Below are 12403 nucleotides of genomic sequence, written 5' to 3'. Positions count from 1 at the left end.
AACTTGTTGATGAAATTTTCAGTTCTTTGACTCATTGTCCCTGTGTGTTATGAGCAGTTTTCTGTATGTGGTTAAGAGGAGGTAGATCCTCCATCTCTGTGAATGGGAGTGGAGACAAAAAAGAAAGTTTGAATTCTAGTTGGATGAATATAGATGGGCTTAATGAGAAAAGGTTGTCTTAATTCTAGGGCATCTTTCTGTCCTTAATCTTACATTTTTCTGCCTCCAGGTTGCAAGCAGTCGTGTCATACTGTTTATATAATTTTTACGAAGATAAGAATTTGTCTGAATAAAGGTGAAATACCCATTTCAGCAAGTTTTGTCCTGTTTTGTTGTCTCTTGAGGGGAATACAAAGCTGTAGTATTCCTACGTGATCTCCATCCTTATCTGTTTTCTTTCTCAAGCTTGATGTAGCACTGCTATCTTTCCTTTTGCATACAAGTATTTAAGAAGAGTATGAGTGTTTCTTATTTTTGGTGTTCCTGGGTTTATTAAATTATTGTATATGTTATTGTTGTGGGGAGCAACTGAGACTAGACTAAGTTACTAGAATTAAAACTTATTCTATGCATCTGCTCTCCCACAATATGGCGCTGGGGAGGAGTAAACTTCTACGCAGCTCCTTCGCCAATTTGACTGATGAGCTGCAGGAGCTGATCCTGCTCCTGATTGGAGGAGAGCAGCGTGCTCGGCGTGTGGGCAGCAGAGCATGGATTGGTGGAAGAGGACTATAAAGGAGGAGAGAGACAACATGCACCAGGAACACCTGAGGAACATCTGAGCAGCCCCCGAGAGAGCTGGCCAGCGGGGAAAGCAGCAGGGGGTGCCGCCCCTCCACGGAGGTGGAGGGGCCGGCAGCTAACCCGGGACAGCGTCGTTCCTCCGCGAGTGAGGGACCGGCAGCTAAGCCGGGAAGAGCCAGGCAAAAAGAACAGCGCAGGGTCTAGTGTCGTTCCTCCGCGAATCGGGGAGCGACAGTTGTGATTTGAGTTCTGTGCTGAATATCTTCCACCTGACATTCTGGCTCTAGTCTTTACTGTAGCTCCAGGTGGTCTGTTTGGATGTACAGATATGTTCCCATGATCTCTGCTTCTGGTTGGGCTCAGCTGATGGGGAACATTGTTAGCAGATAGAAGGAGAGAGAGGTTAGCATATTTGCTTTCTTGACTCCTTCCTGTGGGTTTGCTGCATCCTTCCATTGAAATTCCCCAGTTCCTGTATCTGACTGCCCTTTTGTTTTAAGTTCTCTAGACCTCTTCCTCTCCTTGCCCCTTTATTTTCAATGGGTTGTGGTAGGCCCTGCTGATACTAACCCTGGGATATTATCACTTGTGATTTCTCTACAGCCTGACTATGCTTATTAATAGTCTCTTTAATAAACTTTCCTCAAATTAACTAAATTGTGCTTTTTCCTGTGGCAGGCCTGGTTGATAAAATATGCTTTAAAATGTCTTAGAGTCAGTGACTATTATGATTGCAATTCTTAAGTGAATTGGCACTAAAAGAAGGAAAAATATTACTTTGATAACTTCATGAGCTTATTCTGTTGGCTGGTGTGATTTTATTGTTAATTTTCCTTAAGATCTGGTTTTGAGTGTTACTGATCTGTTTGTTGAACATTGAATATAGCACAACCCCTTGTTTTAAGTTTGTGGTTAAGTCAAAAGTTCTATGTGCGACACATGCTCAGTGAGTGATTCCAGGGTAAACTGGTATAGTGAGTTTCTTATTGAGGTACAAAGTGCTATAGAGGGTCAGAAGAGGGAACTGTGCTATCAGCATCACCTTTATAGTGTCTGCAGCAGGGCTGAAGGCAGATGCACATTTTCCCTTGCTCCTGGTGAGACCTCCCTTTTCCAGTCCTTCCAGTGCAAATCACGGAGGAGACCAGGCTCTAGATGAACAGTATTTAATGTTTACTATATGCCTGCTTTCAGTTCAAAACATATTAATTTATTTAACTCACCCAACATATCTATAAAGTAGGTTCTAGTATTACTTGCATTTTACAGATGAAGAAAAAATTTAGTAGCTTACTTGTGTTAGGTGGCTTATAGTTGGAGTTCAAACTTAGGCAGTCTGATTTTCTACTACAGGCATACAACCACCACAGCCACCATTTAATCTGTCATTAGAATTTATTATGTCCTCCAAAGATATTACCAAAACTAATTCCACATCCGTTGTGTTCAGCCCTTGTTCTTAAAGATCTTGATCCTCAGCACGGTTTCTAGTCCCCCACCCCATCCTCCTCCTGTGAATAGATTTTGTTACCTGATGTTTCTTCTTGTTGGAGTCATACCAGTTAATCAGTTAATTTTAGATTTTAGATTTTACACCTTACGTAGTACCTTTTTCTCCCAGTGTTAGTAAGTTCTGAAATCCCAGTATCTATATAGATAATACATGTATGTGGCTTTGTGAATTCTCCAGTGAACAACCATCATCCTATTGTAAACATTTTATTAATAAGTATATCACCTCAGATTTCAATTTCAAAAATCATGTGCCCCCCATTGATGCTCTTTTCTAAGTTCCTTCCTTCCTTTTTTCTTTTTTAAAGGTTTATTTTATTTGAAAGGCAGGGTTACACAGAGACTGATCTTCCATCTGCTGCCTCAGTCCCCAAATAGCCACAACAGGACAGAGGCAGGGCCAAGCTGAAGCCAGTAGCTAAAAACTCTCTCCATCTAGGTCCCTCACATCATCCTCTGCTTTCCCAGGTGCATTACCAGGGAACTGAATTGGAAGTGGAGCAGCCTGGCATACATATGGGATGCTGGCAGCTTAAAATGCTGTGCTAGGCCTTGTGGCCCCAGTTCATTCCTTCCTGAATCCAGCAATTTTGGAATAGTTTATCAGGACCTCCATTTCACTGACCTCCTTTCCTTATTTCTGCTAACCCTCGTTTTTCCATCACCCTCATCATGTTTTCATTTTTCTTAACCTAGCTTAGATTGCATGTTCTGTTAAGACCACCTCCTTTCAACACCTTTTGTGTTCTGGTTGATTAATGCCAATGCTATACTTTGTAATTAAATAGCCAGATGAGTCTGGAGAAAAACACAGTGATGACTAGTTTCACTTTAGTTATTTATGGCCACAGCTCTCAATCTTAGTCAATTTACTGCACCCTTATCTCCATACATTGAAAAACCATCCTTTTTTTAGGGGATGGTGTTTATTATGTTGCTAAAACAAGCAGAAAAGAGACTTGAACTCATTCAACAAATTTTTAAAAGTGAAAAAGAGCAACCTTAGAATGGTGGGAACAGATGGCAACTGTTCAGTTACTAAAATGTAAGTCTCAAGGAGTTAGAGATTGGTGTTTTCCCAGATATGTCAGGGTGAACAGATTTACTAAATTTGGGAAATGCTGAAAACTGTGTACAATTTGAATCTATCAGCTACCTGTCTATATCTAATATAGAGGCTAGAAGAGATGAAAAAATTACTGGCAGAAAGGAAGTTTCTATGTGCTGGCCTAAAGTTTATTACTAAAACATTGTTTTTCAAGCTTTAACCTACTTAAAACTCTCCTGGATGACTTGGTAAAACAGATTTTTGGGCACCACATAAAGATACTGATTTCATAAGTCTTCTTGGATAGCTCCTGAAAATAACGCTTTTCCAACAGATTCTTAGGAGCCACTAGTACTAGAAAGTAGGGAATCAGATTTTGAGACACATTTCTCTTGAGTTAGAATTCCATTGCCAAGAGTATCAGAAATGTGGAAGAATTTTTTTTAAGTTTCTTTTTTTTATTTTTTAAGATTTACTTATTTATTTGAAAGGCAGAGGGGTAAGGGATGGGGAGAGAGAGAGAAGAGAGAGAAATCAAAGTCTTCCATCCACTGGTTCACTCCCCAAATGGCCGCAACAGCTGCAGTTGTGCCAAAGGGAAGGCAGGTCTCAGAAGCTGCTTCTTTGGGTCTTCCACGTGAGTGCAGGTGCCCAAGCACTTGAGCCATTTTCTACTTCTTTCCCAAGCTATAACAGAGAGCTGGATCGGAAATGTAGCAGCCAGGATTTGAACTGGAACCCGTATGGGATGCTGACACTGCAAGCAGTGGCTTTACCTGCTAGGTCACAGCGCCAGCCCTGAATGTGGAAGATTTTGAGCACTATAGATTTCCCCAAATTTGGAAGATTCTGAACAGCTGTTGTGAGGTTATTTTGTAAGAAATTAATACTGATTAATGATTACATGAGAAACTTGGTAGGGTTGAGATAGCATGAATTTGTAGGGGACTCACACAGCTAGTTGTAATGACTTTCATTATCAGTTTACCTAACAGAGTAGGAGCAGGGCCACCCAGTAGTAACTACAAAACTTTAGGTACCTTGAGATTGCTAATGTCAAGTATCTGTAGAGGTTACCATCAAGTACGCTGCCCTTGGCTTTGTATTACCTCATTGTGAGTGTCAAGATAATAGCTTTAGAACTTATCTGCCCCCATCCCATCTCCTTCATTTTCATTTATATGCTTGTTGTTGATTGTTTTTAGTTTTTAAAATTATATATGGTAGTTAGTAGGGGTTTTAGAATGCAAAAACTAAATGTTACAAAGTGTCTTGAATTAATTCCATCAAATACACATTAATAGTTAGGGCAAATAACTACCATGTCTTTCATTTTCTCATTTGGGAAGTTTTGTATGTTTGTTTATTTTTTATTAATGTGAAAGGCGGAGAGACAGAGAAGCAGGAAGAGTGACAGAGATCTATGCAGCTTGGGCTGTCTAGGCTGTAGCCAGAGCCAAGTCTGGGTCTCCTGTGTGGGTGGCAGAGAGCCAAGTACTTGAATCATCATCTGCTGTCTCCTGGAGTGTTTATTAGCAAGAAACAGAAGTGCAGTGCAGACTTGAACTCAGGCACTCCTGTATGGGATGCGCTTGTCCCAAAGGGTATCTTTACCGTTGTGCCAATTGCCCATCCTTGGAAAGTTTTAAAATAGAAATATTAGAATATCCCTCCTTTTATGCATGTAATTACAATGCCATAGAATCTTTATATTTGGGGAGAATAGGTATTTGAGTAACATGTAGTTTTTTCTTCTCCCTAGTTTATTAGCTCCCCAGCACCCTTCCACCCCATTCCTACCCAGTCCATGTTTTGTTTTTTTAAACTGGCTAAATATTTATTGTATAAGCTGGCTTAAGCTTTATGAATTCCTTTAATAGGTTGCATTATCAGTCTTGATGTCTGTACTTCTCAGGCTTTGCCACTGAAATGTTTTTTGTAATGTGATTGGGCCTTAACCTAGGTTCCACATGTATCAGCTGTTACTGCTTGAATGACTACAGAATGTGTACTGAGCCTGGATTAGGAGGGAATCACAGGAAATGTTTGGAAACATGCTTGAGGGCATGGTAGGAGAGGGAGAGGGAGTCCTTTTTTCTATCCTTCCTCTTCTCCCTTTGCAGTTCAGTGAGTAGATTTTTTTTTTTATCAATATTTGTCGGACTTTTTTCGAAACCAGTTTCTTTTCACAGTGTCATAATTGGTTGTTCTTTTTTAAAAATTTGACAGAGTTATAGACAGTGAGAGAGAGAGAAAGGTCTTCCTTCCATTGGTTCACTCCCCAAATGGCTGCCTCGGCCAGCACTGCAGCAATCCAAAGCCAGGAGCCAGATGCTTCTCCTGGTCTCCCATGCAGGTGCAGGAGCCCAAGCACTTGGGCCATCCTCCACTGCCCTCCTGGGCCACAGCAGAGAGCTGGACTGGAAGAGAAGCAACCGGGACTAGAACCTGGTGCCCATATGGGATGCCGGCACCGCAGGTGGCGGATTAACCAAGTGAACCACTGCGCCAGCCCCATAATTGGTTATTCTTTAATATAATTTTGAAAACTTGTGAACTTGTTTTCTAGAGCTTTACTGAGGAATAATTGATTATAATAATCTGTGTACATATATAGTTCCATGGGTTTAGACGTATATACACTAATGCTACCACTATAACAACATACTTTCATCTTTCTCGTGAGCTTCCTTATAACTCTTCATTTTGAATCTACTAATCTTTTTTTTTTCTTTTTGAGTATAGTTAGTTTTCTAAAATTTTAAGTGAATGAAAGCATATGATATATACCTTCCTTTGGTGGTAGGGGTTTGACTTTCAGTTGCTATGATCATCTTGAGGTTTATTTGTGTTTTTTTCTTTGTTAGTATTTTGTTCCTTTTAATTGCTTTAATAGTATCCCATTTTTGGATATAGCACAATTTGTTTTCATTTGCCTATTTATGGACATTCAGATTATTTTCAATTTGGGGGTTATTATCAATAAAGGTGCTGTAAATATTTGTGTACAACTTTGTGTGAATATGTACTTAAGTAGAATGATTGGCTTATATGCTGGATGTGCATTTAATTTTTAAGAAACTGTCAAACTGTTTTCCGTAGTGATTCATTTTATATTCTTGCCAACACATGGTTTGATCACTCTTTTTTAAAAAATTTTTTAAGGATTTATTTATTTGAAAGTCAGAGTTACAGAGAAGCAGGGGCAGAAAGAGTGAGAGAGGTCTTCCATATACTGGTTCACTTCAGAAATGGCCAGAGTTGGGCTGCTCCGAAGCCAGGACTCAGGAGCTTCTTTTGGGCCTCCCACGCAGGTGCAGAGGCCCAGGGACTTTGAGCTGTCTTCTTTACCGTAGCAGCAAGCTGGATTGGAAGTGGAGCAGCCAGGACCTGAACCGGTGTCCATATGTGATGCTGGCACTGCAGGCAGTAGCCTTAACTCGCTGTGCTGCAGTGCCGGCCCCTTTATCACTTTTTATCTTTCTTAGTGGTATATATGGATGTCTGTATCTTGAGGCCTCTGTGTTGTTTTAATTTGCATTTTCTACATGGCTAATGATGTTAGGCTGCTTACTTGACATCTGTATATCTTTGGTGAAATTGCTGTAAAAATTCTTTTCCCCTCTTTAAAAAATGTATTGTACTTTTCTATACTTGAATTGTAGGAGTTCTTTATATATTCTGGATTCCAGTTTTTTTCAAGTTCTTATATATGTTGCAAATGTTTAAGTTTCTGGATAGTAGATAGTTTTCATTTTGCAAATTCTATCACTTAATAGCCTGCCTTCTCTATTTATTCCTTTAAATTCTTTGAAGAAGTCAGTTCTAATTTTGATGACATCCCCTTTATCATTTTTTTCTTTTCTTTTTGCTCTTAGTTTTGTATTATTTTTCTAAAAAAGCATGGGAGAGCCAGTCTATGTAACTGCTTTGTGTTTTTGTTTATCATTATTACACTTTACTAACAAGCTGTTTATGATTCTAGGATTTTGTTCTTTTCGGTTGATTTTTAAACTTGTTAAAAGTGCTCATAAAATTTCTACTAGTCTAGTTCCTCTGTTTTATGGGTAAGGAACTGAATTTTATATAGTTATGTGACTTTACTAATGGTTTATAGTTTAAGTACTAATGGTTTATGGTTTATGATCATGCCAACAGCAAAATACCTGCAGGTCTTCTCAAATCCTGTTTCACTATTCATGTCCCTTTGATTTTAATTACTAAAATTTTACTTCAGTCTGCAACATTAAAATAAGTTTAGTTTCTTTATTTCTGATTATAATAGATATCCTCATCCTAAAGCAGTGTTAGTAAAATTAAGTAAGTTAGTTTTTCCCCTTAAAAATTTCACTAAGTGAAGATTTTGCTTTTAACATATATTTTTTTTTAATTCTTTCCAAAGGTCTGTAAACAGATTTGGCTAGGATTATTTGATGATAGATCTTCAGCAATTCCAGACTTCAGGGATCCACAAAAAGTGAAAGAATTTCTACAAGAAAAATATGAAAAGAAAAGATGGTGAGTGAATAGTTTTGTTTTTTTTTGTTTTTTTTTTTTTTTTTTTTAGAATAAAGTCTCCCCAGATCACATTAATTATGGGTAAGATTAATCTGAGATGATACAGGAAGGCAGGGAGGCAAAAAGGAAATAAATAAATAGGTAGGTAGGTAGCTTGGTTGGTAGGTAGGTAGGTAGGTAAGTAAATTTTCATTATGTTTTGCCTCTTTATTGGATGTGGGTCTCCAAAACCTTCATTTTAACTCACCTGTGCCTAGCAGTTGCCTTTTTATTGTAATTACCAGGCCTTCTATCCTTTTTGGAACATTAAGGATCTTTCCTTTCAATCGTTTCCAACCTCTGTTAGCTTTGCTAAACGTTTGTAGTCCTACAAGGCCTCATGTCTTAAGATCAGTTAATTGCATCTTTTTTTTTTAATTAGCTGCTCTGATATATATATTTTTTATGAAATTAGCTATGCTTTTTTTTTTTTTTTTAAGGACAGGCAGAGTTACAGAGAGAAAGAGAGAAAAGTCCTTTTTCCGTTGGTTCACCCCCCAAATGGCCGCCACAGCCGGCGCACCGAGCCGATCCAAAGTCAGGAGTCAGGTGCTTCTCGTGGTCTCCGATGCGGTTGCAGGGCCCAAGCACCTGGGCCATCCTCCACTGCCTTCCTGGGCTACAGCAGAGAGCCAGACTGGAAGAGGAGCAACTGGGACAGAATTCGGCGCCCCAGCCGGGACCAGAACCTGGGGTGCTGGTGCCACAGGCGGAGGATTAGCCCAGTGAGCCACGGTGCTGGCCTTAATTGGCATCTTGCACTAAGTCTTTGCTCATCATGTCCCTTACTTCTCACTGAATAAGTCAGTTTACTACCTGGTGAAAAAGAGAGTGTTCATACTCCCCTAACTAAACTAATCAGATACTGGTTTTTAAAGAGAAATTGCAATAGGCTGTACATAGAACTGGTATGCCCCTGACAGTGGAGTAGGGCCTATATCCATTGAACTACTCATGACTCTTAATTTTCAGCTGTGTGTGCACAATTTAAGGCACATGACTAAAACGGATTACCTGTGTACTCTTTCAGGTTTTTCTTTATCAGTAATGATTATGTTTCTTACTTGGGAGGCTAAGAAGATGAGGAAGAGTTACAAATAGAGGGAGTAAGCTCATGGGGAAATAAATGCCTCTTGTTTCCCTGAGGAACAGTGTTTTAACCTAGAAAGTGATATTTTCAGAGCCTGTTTTGGTCCTGAAGGAATACTTGGCTGTGGATTTGTTCTTAGTGTTCTCTAAAATAGACTGCTTTTTGTCAAGATTAGCCGGGATTGTATTTAGCTGTGCTAGATATATTGGATAGGATATGGATAAAAATGTATCAATAAAATTTTATTTCAGGAAAGAAGAAAATATTAGAAGATAGAGTGATAGTAGAAGTATTGTAGCATAAATAATCTTTAGAATGAAAGATGTAATTATCCTTTTATCATTTTATTTTCTTTTATTTTTTTTAAGGATTTATTTACTTAATTTGAAAGAGTTACAGAGAGGGAGAGACAGAATCTTCCATCTGCTGATTCACTCCCCAGTTGGCTGCAACAGCCAGACTGCCAAACTGAAGCCAGGAGCTTCTTCTGGGTTTCCCACATGGTTGGAAAGGGCCATCCTGCAGTGCTTTTCCAGGCCATTAACAGGAAATGGATGGGAAGTAGAGCAGCTGAGACACAAAATAAGCATACATATAGGTTGCCGGCATTGCAGGGGGCAGCATTACCTGCTATGTCACAGTGCCTAGCCCCTTTTTCTTTTTTCTCTTCTCCCTCCCTTCCCCTCCCCTCCCCTTCCCTCCCCTTCCCTTCACAGGCAGAGTGGACAGTGAGAGAGGTAGAGACAGAGAGAGAGGTCTTCCTTTACCGTTGGTTCACCCTCCAATGGCCGCCACGGCCGGCGCGCTGCGGCCGGCGCACCGCGCTGATCCGAAGGCAGGAGCCAGGTGCTTCTCCTGCTCTCCCATGCGGGTACAGGGCCCACGCACTTGGGCCATCCTCCACTGCACTCCTGGGCCACAGCAGAGAGCTGGACAGGAAGAGGGGCAACCGGGACAGAATCCGGCGCCCCATACAGGACTAGAACCTGGTGTGCTGGCACCGCAGGCGGAGGATTAACCTATTGAGCCACGGCACTGGCCCCCTTTTTCATTTTTAATAGACTTTCACCTTATAAGTGAGACTGTTCTCCTTGTCCAGCCCTACGTTTTAAATTTCTCAGCAGTGTTACTTTCACCAACTAAGATTAATATAGTTAGCACTTAGCTGGGATTTTAGATAGGTTAATTCTAGCTATAAAGATAAGAGTGGATGAATAACAGTTGACAGAATTAAAATCATAGATCCTCAGCCCAGCATTAACCATAGTATTCATTCAAACTGTAATCTTAAGTGACTCAAAACCTCAAATAGTTATAATTCATATTATTGTTTCCTTACTGAGAAACAGAATAGGAATAATAATAATAGAAATACAGAAGGGTACAGAATGATGGGTACAGAAGAGGGTGAACATCATTAAGAGGGCCAGACTTGCAGATTTTTTAAGATTTTATTTCTTTATTTATTTGAGAAGCAGAGTTACAGAGAGGGAGATGTCTTCTATCCGCTGATTCACTCCCCAAATGGCCGCACCCACTGGAGCTGAGCTGATCCAGGAGCCAGGAGCTTCTTGCAGGGGCCCAAGCACTTGGTTCTACTGCCTTTCCAGGCCATAGCAGAGAGTGGGGATTGGAAGAGGAGCAGCTGGGACTCGAACCAGCACCCAAATGGGATATTGGCATTGCAGATGGAGGCCTAGCCCACTATGCCACAGCGCTGGCCCTTATACTTACAGATTTTTAACCAATGTAACTGCCTACCTATAACATGTATCTAGAGATCAGTTAGAAGGTTTTTTTTTTTTTTTTTTAACACATGGTTTAAACACTATCCAAATAAAATATCACTAAAAAAAAATGCTGTAGGAAACTGTTATTCAAAGGAATTTTGAAATTGTTTTTTTGACCACTTCTTGAGATCACTTCCTTTGTGATCTTTAAGTCAGTGAAATGGTTTAAACAAAAAGCTATTTGGTTTTATCCTTTGGTAAGACTTGACTGTATATAAGAGTTTGTATTATCAGTGCTATGCCAAATATGAGAAAGCGTAGCCTCTTGTATTCTCTTGTTTCTTCTCTCCCATTTACTTTTAAAAAATGTTTTATTTTTTGTAATTATTACATGATTTGATAATAGCTAACACTTTATGTACTTACACCTATACCAGGAGCTATTCTAAGTGCTTTACAAATGTACTGTTGTTTTAAGCTCACAGCAGACATAACTCAGTATCTCAAAAAAAAAAAAAAAAGTTAAAATTAAAACTTCTTACAGCTGTTGAGTGGTGGACTTGTGATGGAACTTTAGAATAGGTGCTCATAAATTAGTGTTTTCCTGTTTCCCTCCCTGCTTTGATATGGGGCTTGGGTGGTGGGTAAGAGCAAAAGCTTGTGTTTAACTCCACCCTAGAAATTAGTATTGCTGTTGACATTTGGGCATTGTATTCTTACTGCTCCTTTGTCCTTTCCTTCTGTGATTCCTGCTTTTACATGACTGGTATCAGGCCTGAAAAACTTAGGAAGGTTTACGGGCATCTTTCCACATCTAAGTGGGGTAGTTATATAGTATTATAAACATATTAGCACAATCTCTTTAAATATTTTCCTGCTTTTGTTTTTTTAATTATATGAAGTGCTCTGCTAACAGTATATATTCCTGTTTCTGTGTATACTTATCTAGTTAATTCCTAAAGATGGGTTTCAAGGAGTGATACTTTTGGGACACAGAACATACCTATTTATTATACATGCTAGTAAACAGTAACAAAGTATAAAGTTTACACTCAGATGAAAGGTGTATATTAGTTGCGTTCATTTCTGTCTTACATGAAAATTGCCTCTTCTGTATATTTTTAAATGGGATTATTGATCATATAGATTTGTAATAGACTTTTCATATTTTAGCCTGTTAATTGTAATACAATAAATGTTTACCTTCCTACTCATTTATCTACAAATGTTACCTATGATCTTAAGATATTATAGTTTTCATAAATTATAGTATTAATATTTATGATGATTATAGGTTTTCTGTTTTAGAAGGCAATTATTAGGCTGGCGCCATGGCTCAATAGGCTAATCCTTCGCCTTGCGGCGCCGGCACACCAGGTTCTAGTCCCGGTTGGAGTGCCGGATTCTGTCCCGGTTGCCCCTCTTCCAGTCCAGCTCTCTGCTATGGCCCGGGAGTGCAGTGGAGGATGGCTCAAGTCCTTGGGCCCTGCACCCCATGGGAGACCAGGAGAAGCACCTGGCTCCTGGCTTCGGATCAGTGCGGTGCGCCGGCCGTGGCGGCCATTGGAGGGTGAACCAACGGCAAAGGAAGACCTTTCTCTCTGTCCCTCTGTCTCTCACTTTCCACTCTGCCTGTCAAAAAAAAAAAAAAAAAGCAATTATTATGTTTATTAAAACTTTTAATTGGGTATTTCAGTAACTGTAGTTTTAAGCATCAATTCT

The 12403-nt window shown here is 39.6% G+C and overlaps 1 protein-coding gene across 10 annotated transcripts in view; it reads left to right on the top strand.

Moving 5' to 3' along the window:
• Positions 1–12403, top strand: part of AGFG1 (ArfGAP with FG repeats 1) — a 90290-nt gene that overhangs the window by 39878 nt on the left and 38009 nt on the right. For all 10 annotated transcript variants that reach the window (XM_051849094.3, XM_051849093.3, XM_051849092.3 and 7 more), the window contains exon 3: positions 7707–7822. In XM_051849094.3, coding sequence (XP_051705054.1) covers positions 7707–7822 — 116 coding nt within the window. The remainder of the gene's footprint in view (positions 1–7706; positions 7823–12403) is intronic.

The sequence above is a fragment of the Oryctolagus cuniculus genome, chromosome 3 (genome assembly GCF_051225735.1).
Source record: "Oryctolagus cuniculus isolate XC-2025 breed Fujian yellow rabbit chromosome 3, ASM5122573v1, whole genome shotgun sequence".
In the NCBI taxonomy this organism is placed as follows: Eukaryota; Metazoa; Chordata; class Mammalia; order Lagomorpha; family Leporidae; genus Oryctolagus; species Oryctolagus cuniculus.
This window is presented reverse-complemented; position numbering and strand designations above follow the sequence as displayed.